The sequence below is a fragment of the Pan paniscus genome, chromosome 1 (genome assembly GCF_029289425.2).
Source record: "Pan paniscus chromosome 1, NHGRI_mPanPan1-v2.0_pri, whole genome shotgun sequence".
NCBI lineage: Eukaryota > Metazoa > Chordata > Mammalia > Primates > Hominidae > Pan > Pan paniscus.
Genome location: NC_073249.2, coordinates 180,734,921 through 180,749,974, shown reverse-complemented (window position 1 = coordinate 180,749,974; position 15,054 = coordinate 180,734,921). Strand labels below are relative to the sequence as shown.

General features: G+C 40.6%; 1 protein-coding gene across 3 annotated transcripts in view; it reads right to left on the bottom strand.

The window, feature by feature from the left end:
- The window catches only part of PIK3R3 (phosphoinositide-3-kinase regulatory subunit 3), a 92,831-nt gene that overhangs the window by 15,538 nt on the left and 62,239 nt on the right, over nucleotides 1-15,054 (bottom strand). For all 3 annotated transcript variants that reach the window (XM_003812754.5, XM_034964046.3, XM_014344920.4), the window contains 4 exons: nucleotides 11,337-11,517; nucleotides 10,474-10,599; nucleotides 6,366-6,508; nucleotides 227-403 (listed from right to left, as the gene is read on the bottom strand). In XM_003812754.5, coding sequence (XP_003812802.3) covers nucleotides 227-403; nucleotides 6,366-6,508; nucleotides 10,474-10,599; nucleotides 11,337-11,517 — 627 coding nt within the window. The remainder of the gene's footprint in view (nucleotides 1-226; nucleotides 404-6,365; nucleotides 6,509-10,473; nucleotides 10,600-11,336; nucleotides 11,518-15,054) is intronic.

Genomic DNA, 15,054 nt, shown 5'->3' with positions numbered 1-15,054 from the left:
TTTGTATGGATCAAGAGTCCTACATTCTGGTTTGCTCCACATATTAACTTCAGATTAACTCTGGTACCCCCTACAACTACCAAGGACACTTTCCTAAATTCTTACCACCTTACTGGCCAATTCTCAATTACAAATCTCTAATCTCTTCTTCCACCTCTAGTGTCTCTAGTGCTGGTAGTAACCTGGCACTAACGTCTCCCTCCCCATACACTCCCAGACTACTTACACAAGGTGTTGATCTCGGATCTTTCGCAGCTGGATCAGGTCAGGTTTGATACTATTCATTTTTTTATCTATTTCTCGGTTGTCCAAAGCTTGTTTCTTCAAATCCTGCTCTAGACGCATTTTGCTATCATGAATCTCTCCCAGACGTGATTTCAATTTATCATAATTCATCATAATTCTGTAAAAATATTTGACATGTTAAGGCTAAAATAGAAATCAAGCAGACGGATCCTACTGGGTGAGCACGGTCCTAATATCCTTTTTTTTTTTCCCTTGAGATTGAGTCTCGCTCTGTCACCCAGGCTGGAGTGTAGTGGCATGATCTCAGCTCACTGCAACCTCCGCCTCCCGGGTTCAAGCAATTCTCCTGCCTCAGCCTCCCCAGTAGCTGGGATTACAGGCGCATGCCACCACACCCGGCTAATTTTTGTATTTTTAGTAGAGATGGGGTTTTGCCATGTTGACCAGGCTGGTCTCAAACTTCTAACCTCAGGTGATCTGCCTGCCTCAGCCTCCCAAAGTACTGGGATTACAGGCGTGAGCCATTGCACCCAGTGAGGTCCTAATATCTTAAGCGTGGTGAACATTTGTTTTTGCCTGGCCCATATCCATTCCCATTTCTGGTATTAGCACCCTGATGTTCCCTGGAGGTAAGGATTCATTCCCCCGTCTCAGATCCAGGGATGGAAACACACATGGCCCAGACTGGCCAATAAGAATATTCCACTCTATCCCATCCCTACCCTCAGGCCACAGTGACTGGTTCAGGAATAGGAATAAAACTCAAACTGACCCAATGAGAGTCAATTCTAGAACATTTGCTAGAACTGTATTGTTAAAATAAATTCTCTCTTTCCACACAAATTGCTAAATTATGAATATGCAGTTCTCATCCCAGCAGCTATACTGTCACTTCACCGGCAATGCCTGCCTGAGGATAAAATCAACCCAGAGAAAAACTGAGCCAAAATACAACATGAGAGAGAATCCCAATAACCTTGTTTGGGCCCTGAATCCAGCAATGACTGAACAAGTAAAGCTATACGTTTGATATTCCAGAGGTAGCATAACACAACAGTTAAGAACAATGGTTTTGCAATTAGCCTACCTACCTCTGAATCTCTGCTGTCACTTGCTGTGGGGCCATGGGCAAGTTATTTAACTTCTCAGTGCCTTCATTTCCTCATCTGTTTAAAATGGTGATATGGTTTAGCTGTGCCCTCACCCAAATCTCATCTTGAATTGTACTCCCATAATTCCCACATGTTGTAGGAAGGACCCGGGAAGAGATAACTGAATCATGGGGGCGGTTCCCCCATACTGTTCTCGTGGTAGTGAATAGGTCTCACAAGATCTGATGGTTTTATCAGGGGTTTCTGCTTTTGCATCTTCCTCATTCTCTCTTTGCCTGCTGCCATCCATGTAAGACGGGACTTGCTCCTCTCCTTGCCTTCCACCATGATTGTGAGGCTTCCCAAGCCACGTGGAACTGTAAGCCTAATTAAGCCTCTTCCTTTTGTAAATTGCCCTGTCTTGGGTATTTCCTTATCAGCAGCATGAAAACGGACTAATTTAGTAAATTAGTACTAGTAGAATGGGGCACTGCTGAAAAGATACCCGAAAATGGGGAAGTGACCTTAAAACTGGGTAACAGGCAGAGGTTGGAACAGTTTGGAGGGCTCAGAAGAAGACAGGAAAATGTGGGAAAGTTTGGAACTTCCTAGTGTTGAATGGCTTTGCCCAAAATGCTGATAGTCATATGGACAATAAGGTCCAGGCTGAGGTGGTCTCAGATGGAGATGAGGAACTTGTTGTGAACTGGAGCAAAGGTGACTCTTGTTAACGTTTTAGCAAAGAGACTGATAGCATTTTGCCCCTGCCCTAGAGATTTGTGGAACTTTGAACTTGAGGGAGATGATTTAGGATATCTGGCGGAAGAAATTTCTAAGCAGCAAAGCATTCAAGAGGTGACGTGGGTGCTCTTAAAAGCATTCAGTTTTAAAAGAGAAACAGCATAAAAGTTTGAAAAATTTGCAGCCTGACAATGCAATAGAAAATAAAATTCCATTTTCTGAGGAGAAATTCAAGCCGGCTGCAGAAATTTGCATAAGTAACAAGAAGCCAAAAGTTAATCCCCAAGACAATGGGGGAAATGTCTTCAGGGCATGTCAGAGGTCTTCAAGGCAGCCCCTCCCATCAAGGCCTGGAGGCCTAGAGGAAAAAGGAGTTTTGTGAGCTGGGCCCAGGATCCCTGAGCTGTGCGCAGCCTAGAGACTTGGTGCCCTGCATCCTAGCCACTCCAGCCATGGCTGAAAGGGAACAACATAGGGCTCAGGCCATGGATTCAGATGGTACAAGCCCCAAGTCTTGGCAGCTTCCATGTGGCATTGAGCCTGCAGGTGCACAGAAGTCAAGAATTGGGAACCTCCACCTAGATTTCAGATGTATGGAAACACCTGGATGCCCAGGCAGAAGTTTGCTGCAGGGGCGGGGCCCTCATGGAGAACCTCTGCTAGGGCAGTGTGGAAGGGAAATGCGGGGTCGAAGCCCCCACACAGAGTTCCTACTGGGGCACCGCCTAGTGGCACTGTGAGAAGAAGGCCACTGTCCTCCAGACCCCAGAATTGTAGATTCATTGACAGCTTACACCGTGTGCCTGGAAAAGCCGCAGACACTCAAGGCCACCCTGTGAAAGCAGCCAGGAGGGAGGCTGTACCCTGCAAAGCCACAGCAGGGGCGGAGCTGCCCCAGACCATGGGAACCCATCTCTTGCATCAGCATGTCCTGGATGTGAGACATGGAGTCAAAGGAGACCATTTTGGAGCTTTAAGATTTGACTGTCCTGCTGGATTTCAGACTTGCATGGACCCTGTAGCCCCTTTGTTCTGGCCAATTTCTTCCATTTGGAACGGTTGTATTTACCCAATGTCTGTACCCCCACTGTATCTAGGAAATAACTAGCTTGCTTTTGATTTTACAGGCTTATAGGCAGAAGAGACTTGCCTTGTCTCAGATGAGACTTTGGACTGTGGACTTTTGAGTTAATGCTGAAATGAGTTAAGACTTTGGGGGACTGTTAGGAATGCATGATTGGTTCTGAAATGTAAAGATAGAAGATTTGGGAGGGGCCAGGGGCAGAATAATATGGTTTGGCTGTGTCCCCACCCGAATCTCCTCTTGAATTGTACTCCCATAATTCCCACATGCTGTGGGAGGGACCAAGGTGAAACAACTGAATCATGGAGGCGGTTTCCCCCATACTGTTCTCATTGTAGTGAGTAAGTTTCACGAGATCTGATGGTTTTATCAGGGATTTCTGCTTTTGCATCTTCCTCATTCTCTCTTTGCCTGCTGCCATCCATGTAAGACGTGATTTACTCTTCCTTCCCTTCCACCATGATTGTGAGGCTTCCCTAGTCATGTGGAACTGTAAGTCCAATTAAATCTCTTCTTTCTGTAAACTACCCCAGTCTCAGGTATGTCTTTATCAGCAGCATGAAAATGGACTAATACAAATGGGTACCTACAACAGTACTTACTTCACTGGGTTTTTCTGTTAATTAAATGTGACAATACATGTAAAGGACAAAAACATTCCCTGACATTATCTTGGTAAGCACACAACAGATGACAGCTATAAGCTTTTCCAACACACAACGTTTTGCTATACTCTGAACCCTTATGGTAATGACTGTCTACATTATTCCCTTGTCACTCAATATGTGGCTTTATATTACTATTAAAACTTCATATGCTGGACACACACCTGTAATCCCAGCACTTTGGGAAGCTGAGGGGGGAGGATTGCTTGAGCTCAGGAGTTCAGGACCCCATCTCTACAAAAAGATTTTTAAAAATTAGCCAATGCAGTGGCACTTGCCTATAGTCCTAGCAACTCGGGAGGCTGAGGCAAGTGGATCCCGTGAGCCCAGGAGGTTGAGGCTGCAGTGAGCCATGATCATGCCACTTCATTCCAGCCTGGGCAACAGAGCAAAACCCTACCTCAAAAAATAAAAAAAATAAAAAATAGGCTGGGCGCGGTGGCTCATGCCTGTAATCCCAGCATTTTGGGAGGCCAAGGCGGGCAGATCACCTGGGGTCAGGAGCTCAGGACCAGCCTGGCCAACTTGATGAAACCCTATCTCTACTAAAAATACAAAAATCAGTCGGGTGTGGTGGCATGCACCTATAATCCCAGCTACTTGGGAGGCTGAGGCAGGATAATCACTTGAACCCAGGAGGCGGAGGGTGCAGTGAGCCGAAATCGCACCACTGCACTCCAGCATGGGCGACAGAGTGAGACTCCGTCTCAAAAATAAATAAATAAAACAAAACGTTATCATGCTACTTTACTTCCCTCTGCAACAAAACTACAAATCCTTTTCTGTTTCTTCATCGTTAATAATAATTATAATTAGGCCAGGTGCAGTAGCTCAAGCCTGTAATCCCAGCACTTTGGGAGGCCAAGGCAGGTGGATCACCTGAGGTCAGCAGTTCAAGGCCAGCCTGGCCAATTTGGCAAAACCCCATCTCTACTAAAAAGTACCAAAAATTAGCCGGGCATGGTGGGGGGTGCCTGTAATCCCAGCGACTCAGGAGGCTGAGATACAAGAATCGCTTGAACCCAGGAGACAGAGGTTGCAGTCAGCCAAGATGGCACCACTGCACTCCAGCCTGGGCAACAGAGACTCCGTCTCAAATAAATAAATAAATAAATAATTATCATTTACTGAAAGCGCATCATGTGCCAGGATATATATTACTTAATTCTCTAGCATTCCAACAAGATATTATTCAGTTTATGGAAGAGAAAACAGACTGAGAAAAGTTAAGTAATTCACCCAAGTTTATACAGCTAATAAATGGCTAATTCAGAATTCAAGCCCATAGTTTTAACCATTTAAGCTACACTGCCTCACAGCACTTAGCTCTAAACTCATGCTACTAAGCTACACTGTCTCACAGCACTTTAACCATTAAGCTACACTGCCTCACAGCGCTTAGCTCTAAACTCATGCACACAGAAATACACTAATACTGTGGTCCTAACATGAGAAATAATTTTGCTTTTCCATTGCATATTAATTACTTGTATTTATTATCCACTTTAGCACTCAACCCACTATAATCTAGCTTAGTCCTCCAATACTCCACTAAATTTGCTTTGATAGGATTTCAATATCCTTTTAGTTATCAAATCCATTACTTCTCCTGCCACATCCTTTCTGTGTAATTTCATTCTTAGCATCTACCATCAACTACGCACCTATGCCTCCCAAATCCTTTCTATACCAAGTTCCAAATCCAAATAATCAGCTGCCTGCCCCCTAGTGAGCTCCATTTGTGTTCTCACAGGAACCTCGAACTCACTGGTTCCAACCCTAAACTCTCCTCATGTACTTCTTATTGTGGTGAAAAACACCATCTTCCAGTCTCTCACACCAGAAATCTAGGAATAATCTTTGACTTCTCCCACACCTACCATATCTGGTCAGGCATGAAGTCCTTAGCATTCCCATGACCTCCCGCTTCTTTTCTGCTATTTCTCTAGTCCAGGCCCTCATTATCGTTTAACCTGATGACCACAACCGTTGCAGTCATGTGCAAGTCAGGCTGGTGTTCCTGCCTACAGTCTTGTTCTACTACAATTTATTCTCAGACTGCTGCCAAAGTTGATATTCAATTCAAAAAAATATTCAATGAGCACCCATTATGTACTCCCATACATAAGTAGGTACTAGGGCTACCAGGGAAAATAAGCCACCATGCCTACTCTCAATGAGTTTACAGTTGAGTGGGCATGGCATTCAGTAAATGTTACACTAGGGATCAGGACCAGACACTGTAGGGACCCAAAATACAGCCCCTAAATTGGTCTCCGGAATCAGGGAACAGTTTCTAGAAAAGATGATATCTAACCTGAAGTCCTAACGGATAAGCAGGAGTTTATCCGTTTGGGAGAATGAACAAAGAGCAGAGGAGAGAGGAAGTTCAATTTGGTGCCATTAGTGGAAACAGCAAGTGGTTCCAACAGTAGGGCTGTGCAGTTTGAGGGGGTAAAAGCAAACAAGACAGAAATTATTGGGGAAGAAAAGAAATCCTGTCTCACTGATGCCCTTGGAGGTACTAAGTAGACTTACCGTTCAATCTCCTTTTCATTCCCCTCTCTGCGAAATCGCTCAATATATTCTTTGCTATGTTGTTCTTGTGTGTGACACTGCTCTTCAAATATTTTAATTGTTTCATTAAAAGCTTCTATTGCAGTCCTCTTCATCTGTATTTCCTACAGGAGAGAAAAAGAAAAAACACAGGCTTCATTATCTTTATTATTTTCTTCTAACCTTGGTCTTAAACAAATTTTGTAATTCCAGTTATTAATGTAATCCCATATAACACCTAGTCTTTCAAAAGTCTTTCTCCTTGTTTAGGAGGACTAAAACAAGAGCTTTTATTCAACCCCTACTCTATTACTTGTATGTAAAATACATCATTTAAACTATAAAATAGGCCAGGCGTGGTGGCTTACACCTGTGATCTCAGCACTTTGGGAGGCTGAGGCAGGCAGATCACTTGAGGTCAGGAGTTCAAGACAGCCTGGCCAACATGGCAAAACCCCGTCTCTACTAAAAATACAAAAATTAGCCAGGCGTGGTGGCGGGCGCCTGTAATCCCGGCTACTCAGGAGGCCGAGGCAGGAGAATTGCTTGAACCCGGAAGGCAGAGGTTGCAGTGAGCTGAAATTGTGCCACTGCACTCCAGCCTGGGCGACAGGGCAAGACTTTGTCTCAAAAAAACAAAAACAAAAAGGCATCTGAATCACGATTCCCCAAAAATCTTCAGATTAAATTTCGTTCAGTTTGCTTTTTAGAAAGGCAATAAATATGCATAAGGGTCTAGAAAAACTGCTGTCCTGAATGTTTACAATTCTAGAAGTTTTGATGTTTATGGGATAATTCCTACATTATCTAGCACTTACTAGGCTGGGGTGTTTGGTTTTGGTTTTGGCTTTGGTTTCGGTTTCGGTTTTGGTTGGTGGGTGGGTGGGTGGATTGGTTTTTTTAAAACTGTTGCCTAAGCTGGACTTGAAATCCTGGGTTTAAGGGATCATTCCACCTCAGCTTCCCAACTAGTTGAGACTTTAGGAGGGCACCACACACCCAGCTTAAGCATTTGTCACTTTCGGCAATTGATTACTGAGAATCCACTATACAGAAATTACCATCTGGTGATAGAGATTTGTGAAACGTGAAGTCTGCCCTCCAGGACTCAGAATATACAGGTAGAACAGATTTCTGAACTCTAATAAGGTTTGGTTTCATGTCATGGAAGAGGCAACCAAGTGATATTAACTAGTTATTTATTGCTTTACAGAGACTTCACAGAGGAGGTGACACTTAAGCTAGGTCTTAAAGAACTGAGATAGAGGAAGAAAATACAGCACTGCACAAAGGAGGCATGGTATAATGTATACATAAAATAACAAGGCATGTTCAAGGATTAGTAATTGCCCAGTAGGGTTAGAACATTAGAGGGAGGCTGGAACCTTGTGATAGTCCATACAGTTAAGATTACATCATATGTATCTTAATACTAAAAACTAACTAGAATTCCCATATGCCAAATATCTTGGTACTAATTCTACAACTCTTAAATTATAGTGGAGAGCTTTAGCTCCCTTGCCAAGTTAGAAATTACCTATAAAGTTCTGGCCCTGGATCTTCAAAGAAAACACTAATAATTTAGACTTTATTAACACTGGTAGATATATTGGTAAGTAGAACAGCAAAGGGAAAAGTATTTGATATCACTACTAAGTCAGCACCTCCCCCATCAACAATGCCACTATACCACTACACCTGCCACCAAAACTATAAACCCACCTGTTCACCTCCTCTCTTCCTTCCCCTCCCTTTATTTACGTGTGCTCTGGGTCTCAGCTCCCCTTCCTTTCTGGGTACTTCACTCTATCGTATCAGCTAGCCCCTTTTACATCATTAACTCTCCCAGTCTAATGGTTCCTTCTTAGCAGCATATAAACAAGCTCTGGTAACAACACTTTGAAAAAAAAGCATTCTTATTCCAAAACTCTCTTCAAATCACAGATAAGCTTCTTAAAGAGTTGTTTATGGCTGGGCACCGTGGCTTACGCCTGTAATCCCAACACTTTGGGAGGCTGAGTCGGGTCGATCACTTGAAGTCAGGGGTTCAAGACCAGCCTGACCAACATGGCGAAATCCCATCTCTACTAAAAATACAAAAATTAGCCAGATATGGTGGCGGATGCCTGTAATCCCAGCTACTCAGGAGGCTGAGGCAAGAGAATCACTTGAATCTGGGAGATGGAGGTCACAGTGAGCCGAGATTGTGCCACTACACTCCAGCCTGGGCAACAGAGTGAGACTCTGTCTCAAAAAAATAAGTAAGTAAAATAAAAAATAAAAAAAAAGAGCTGGCCAGGCACGGTGGCTCACGCTTGTAATCCCAGCACTTTGGGAGGCCGAGATGGGCGGATCACCTGAGGTCAGGAGTTTGATACCAGCCTGGCCAACATGATGAAACCCTGTCTCTACTAAAAATACAAAAATTTGCCGGGCATGGTGGTGCACACCTGTAATCCCAGCTATTCGGGAGGCTGAGGCAGGAGAATTGCTTGAACCCGGGAGGCGGAGGTTGCAGTGAGCTGAGATGGTGCCACTTCACTCCAGCCTGGGCGACAGAGCAAGATTCTGTCTCATAAAAATATCAATAATAAAATAAAATTTAGGTCAATAAATGTCAAAAGAATATAACTTTAATGAATATATTTACTAACAACAAAACTAATTTAAATTAGAAATAAATAATATATTTGAAAGTCCCAAATATTTAGAAATTAAAAACACAAGGGGCAAAAGAAGAAATCACAAAAAATAGAAAATATTAAAAACTGAATAATAAGGAAAACAGTATGATAAAATTTGTGAGATGCATATACACAGTGCTTAAAGGAAAATGTATTGCTTTAAATTCTTATTTTAGAAAAGAGAAAGTTTTTAAACCAATGAACAAAATTTCCACCTTAAGAAGCTAGGAAAAGAGAAAATTAAACTGAAAGCAAGCAGAAAAAAATTAAAAAGAGCAGAAATTCATGAAACAGAAAGTAAACACTAAAAAAATCCATTATTGTTATCTACTAGAAAGAGCCCAAGGTAAGTTATTGTTGCACTAAGAATTCACTAGGAATTAAGTCGAATCAACATAGACTAATGCTTCTATAAATCATTTGATATTCAAAATAATAACCTGTGTTCCAAGACAATGTACATGAGAAATACAGTTAAATATATTTTCCTAAGCCACTTCTACCCAAATATTATAAAAGGTAAACTTCTCTGAAGATATTCACCTTCATCAAAATTCCAAACACTTTTGACAAACTATGTAACAACTTAGGGCAAATTAAACCAATCCAAGTCTAGCTAAAAAACAATCTAAAAAGTAGTCAGGCCTAAGAAGTCCTAGGAAAGAAACTAGATTATTCAACAGAATTTTGCTCTATATCATAAATATGAAAAGTATTACTGGTTATTAAAGTTAATGATCTAAAAACTGTGTAGCTAAGTCTACTAGTAAGCCCACAATTTCCATCCATCAGCTCCTTCTTCCTCAGTAAATCCCCACATTAGCTGAACACACCTGACCAAATAAAAAATAGATTTCTCAGCCTCCCCTACAGCTAGCTGTGACCTGTAGCTAGGTATGCCCATGTGACTTAGTTCTAGCCAGTGGGATAAAAGTGAAAGCAGAGTGTGCTCCTTCTAGGAAGTTGTCTTAAAGATAGAGAACCTTCCTTTCTCCTTCCTATTCTTACTTCCTGTTTACTAGAATATGGTTGTGATGGCTGATATTAGAGTAAGCCCTCTTCCACAGATAGCAAAGCATCAAGACAGAAAATGTCTATAAGTTCTGAGGATGGTGGAGTTACCCTAACACCCCTGCAGTGCCTATATACACATGAAAGAAAACTAAATTTCTATCTGAAGCCTTTGTGTTTTTTTTGTCACTTGTGACCAGTTAATATTAACTGATACAAATTATATCCTTAACCAATTAAGAAGGGAGGGGAATTTACATCATTAAAGTTTCAAAAAGGCTGTTTAAGCCTTTAAGACATTAAAACAGCTAAAGATCATCAAGTGAATGATCGAAAATTTGATGTAACTAAAACATTGCACACATATTAGTCAAAAACAACATAAATATACCAACCTGGGATGTTCTAGTATATTCTTCATACAGCCTATCATACTCTTTACTCTTCTCCTGATACTGAGAGTGGTATTCTTGCAGTTTTTTACCTACTGCATCAATATTATCTTCTTTTACCAACTGATCCTATACAGGTAAAGAAAAAAATAAAGAATGTTAACAATTCTGACATATGTGGAAATAGATTTTCCACATCTATTTTTTAAAGGAAAATATCACCTCAACCATCTATTATTTTTAAACTATATTTCAACTGTACAACTTTAAGCCACTGTATTAATATCAAGCACACAAATATACCAAATCCTTTGATAATATTAAGATCAGCCTTTAAGTCACATCAAAATGATTAATACTTTAAAAATTAAGAAATGAAGTGGGAGACATAAACATAAGTATTTTTATATAAAGGTAACAAGTACATGCAATAAGATATTACAGAAGGGTAGCCACAAAATAAGTTCCAAAAATATCTAAAATCTTAAGTAGGCACTAGGCGCAATGACTCATGCCTATAATCCCAACACTTTGGGTGGTCAAAGTGAGATGACTGCTTGAGCCCAGGAGTTCAAGACTAGCCTGGGCAACATGGCAAGACCCTGAAGTTGTGGCATGCACCTGTGATCCCAGCTACCGGGGAGGCTGAGGCAGGAGGACCACTTGAGCCCAGAAGGTCAAGACTGCAGTGAGCCATATTCATGCCACTGCAATCCAGCCTGGGCAACAGAGACCCTGTCTCAAAGTAAATAAATAAATAACAAAATGGCTAGTTTTTTAAAACTGATAAGCCTGGTAAATAAAATCAAATAAGGCTGTTAAATAATCACTTGCTCAATAGCTAGCAAAGATTTCCATAATCATACCTGTTGGTATCTGGACACTGGGTACATCAGCTTCACATCAAGTTTGGGATTGTACTGAGCAAGAGATTCATGGTGATAGTGGTTAATGAGCTCCACCACGGAATTAAATGTCAGAGGATCAGAAAAGCCATATTTACCATCCCGGTGATAGATCTTTATTAACTTATTATTGCCTCCCTTCCTGTGAACAACAAGACAACAACTGTGGATTTTTTTCCCCCAAATTCAACTGAACTACTGCTTTCATATGGAGACGTGAAAGCTTCGTGTCACATGATAAACAAGTTTTACTATGTTAATGAGGCTGGAAGGAGTGAAAAGGCATGTTATTGTGTGTGTGAACATATATATATATATATATATATAATTCATTTTGCATTGTTTTGTCCATAAAATACTTTGGTTATTAAAGGTCAACATATCTACACAGCATTCAGTATGAACAAATGTAGCAAAAAAAATCACTTAAGAAAAATAAAACAGAAGTAAATTCTATTTTTGTTTATATTCTGAATGAATTTTCAAATTTAAATTCTATCAATATTTTTATCAGGAAGAACAGAAAAAATCTCTTAAGGACCTAAAGATATGTGGTTGTATGTCTCTGTGGGGGGAGCAGAAGCCATCTCTATATGAAGGGAATGATAAACATTTGTCACACAATCACCAACACACTCAAGGTTTTGTTGTTAATGCACAAACATAACTGAGCTCCTTAATCTATGATTTATAGCTGCGTAATTAATCTAGAACCTTATACTATTTTGTCTTTTACACTTGCTTATAATTCTCAGAAATGACTGTTCAGGCAATCACAACATGTAAATGATTCAAGTCATTCAACTGTTTTACAAAGTATAGCTTTTGAAGAGCTATGTATATTAGATGAATGTAATTTCATGCTTGGACAGTTCAGGCCACCTTTGTTTACTGAGTCATATCTAAATGGTCCCTTAAAAGATAATTTATAACTAAAGTTTAAAATAGCAATGTTTTGCAAGTCCCATAAGGCATAATCTAAAACCACAGCAGGTTGATTCATAGCAAAATGCTGTACCATTCCCATTCAACCATTCTTATAGCAGCACGCAGGCTTATGCCCCTAACTCTCTTTATGCCATGTCATTTTATATAAATAGCATTTACATAAATGACCATTTTATATAAATGACCTTTTTGTAAAAGGTCAAACACAGTAAGATTGACCCTATAAGCTGATTTAAACAATGTTTAGGTCAGTTTTTAGATGGATGATAAATTATTTCTATTAAATGTACATGAGAAGGACCATCTAATCATATACAGTTACTATAAATGTGTACACTCACACATACAATAATTGCAAGCTGGCCTCTCTGTTAAAGTTAAAAGACATTCATTCATTTAAAATGATGTGCTGAATATCTATGTGCCAGGAATTACACAATGCACTACAGATATATGATAAACAAGCCAGACACAGTCCATGCTCTCATGGAGCTTCCAGTTTAACAGCATAAGGAACATATCTCTGTCTTTCAGTTTATTAAGGAAGATAACAAACTTCTCAAGATAGAACACAAAAATAAACAACTAAATATACCAAAGGTAATAAGTCTGTTGGGAAAAAAAATAAAGCAGAGTAAAGGGAAAGGAGTTCTTGTGATGGAGGAATTGTTTGTACTGCTCAAGGAAAACCTCTCTGTTCAGGTGACATTTGAACAGAGTTCTAAGTGAAGTGAGGGAGCTAGTACAGCAGATATGTACGGGAAGTTTCCTAGAGAGAGGTGCGGTAAGGGCGTGCTTGGCATGTTCGAGGAACAGCAAGAAGGCCAGTGATGCTGGGCCTGAATGACCAAAAGGGAGAGTAATAGGAGACTAGGTAAGACATGTAAAAGGAGCTTAGATTATGTAATAACAGTCTGTAGGTTACTGTAAGGGCTTTAGCTTTTACTGAGTGAGAAGGGGAGGCACAAAAGGGTTTTCAGTAGAATCATATAATCTATCTTGTGGCTTAAAAGATTCACTCTAGCTGCTGAGTTGAGAAAAGACTGTTCAAAGGAGGCAGCAGTAGAAGTGGAAAGATCACTTGTGAAACTTTTATAATAATCTAGGCAAGGCATGATGGTGTCTTGGATGAGGGTAGCAGTAGTAGAGGTCATGAGAAATAGTGAGATTCTTAACATATTTTGAAGATAGAGCTGACAGGATTTGCTGATGGCTTGGATACAAATATGACAGAGAGACAAGATAAAGATGATTTCAAGGTTTTTGTCATAAGCAATCAGAAGAATGGAATTGTCATTTATTGACATGAAGAAGGCTATTTAAAAAGAATGTGTTTAGACCAGGCACGGTGGCTCACGCCTGTAATCCCAGCACTTTGAGAGGCCAAGGCAGGCAGATCACTTGAAGTCAGGAGTTCGAGACCAGCCTGACCAATGTAGTGAAACCCCGTCTCTACTAAAATACAAAAATTAGCCTGGCGTGGTGGAGGGCACCTGTAATCCCAGCTATTCAGGAGCCTGAGGCAGAAGAATCGCTTGAATCCAGGAGGCAGAGGTTGCAGTGAGCCGAGATCACGCCACTGCACTCCAGCCAGGGGTACAGAGTAAGATGCCATCTCAAAAAAAAAAAAAAAAAAAGAATATGTTTAAAGGGGGAAAAAGTTTGGTTTTAGACACTTTAAGTTTGAGATGCCTCCTAAACATTCAAAAGCAGATGATCCAGCAGGCTACTTAAAGAATCTAAAGTTCAGGAGAAAGGTCTGGGCTAAAGATAGAAATTCAGGAGTTACCAGCCGATGTATGTTATTTGATGGTGAGCATAGCTGGACAGAAGAGGTCCAAGGCCTAAGCACTGGGGTATGCCAATGTTTAGTGGTCAGAGACATGGAAGGAAGAATCAGCAAAGGAAACCAAAAGGGAGCAATTAATGAAGTGAGAGGAGAACTAAGAGTGTGATATCCTAAAAACCAGTACGTACAAAAGCACTTCAACAAAGAGGAAATTATCAACCAAGTCCAATGATAATTAGGTTTGGCAAAGTAGATAGCACTAAATGAACTGACTAAATGGTTTCAGTGAAATGGTAAGGATAGAACCCTGACTGGAATGGATTCAAGAAAATGAAAGAAGATAGAAATGCCCATAGACAAGTGTCTCGAGGAACACTGCTATAAATAAGGGCAGAGAAATAGGGAAGTATCTAGAAAGAGATATAGGGTCAATTATTTACTATTCTTAAATGGGAGATAATAGAGTATATTTATATGCTGATGGGAATGACTCAATAGACAAAAATTGTTGATCCAACAAAGAGGACAAGATTATTCCTAGAGTGATGTCCTTGAGTAGATTAGAGGGATGGGATGGGATCCAGTCTACAAACAGAGAAGCAGACCCTGGACAAGGACATGAACAGTCATCCACTGGAACAGAAAAGCGGCAGACTATTCACATTAATGTGTAAATATGTTGATAGCTGTGGTAATAGGAGCATGAAGGAGTTCTCGTCTGACTGTGTCCACATATCAGTGAAATTAAAAGCAAGTTCTATAGTTAAAAGTGGGAAGAAAGGTTGTCCTTTAAAAGAGAAAAAAAGAACATGTGAAATTGTCATTTACGAAACTGACGAGGAAGCAGGATGAATGCATTGTGGAAATGCAGAAGTTAAGCTGGGCAGTTTTAAAGGTCACTTAAGGTTAGTGGTCATAATTAATGTGAAACCAGTCCATGTG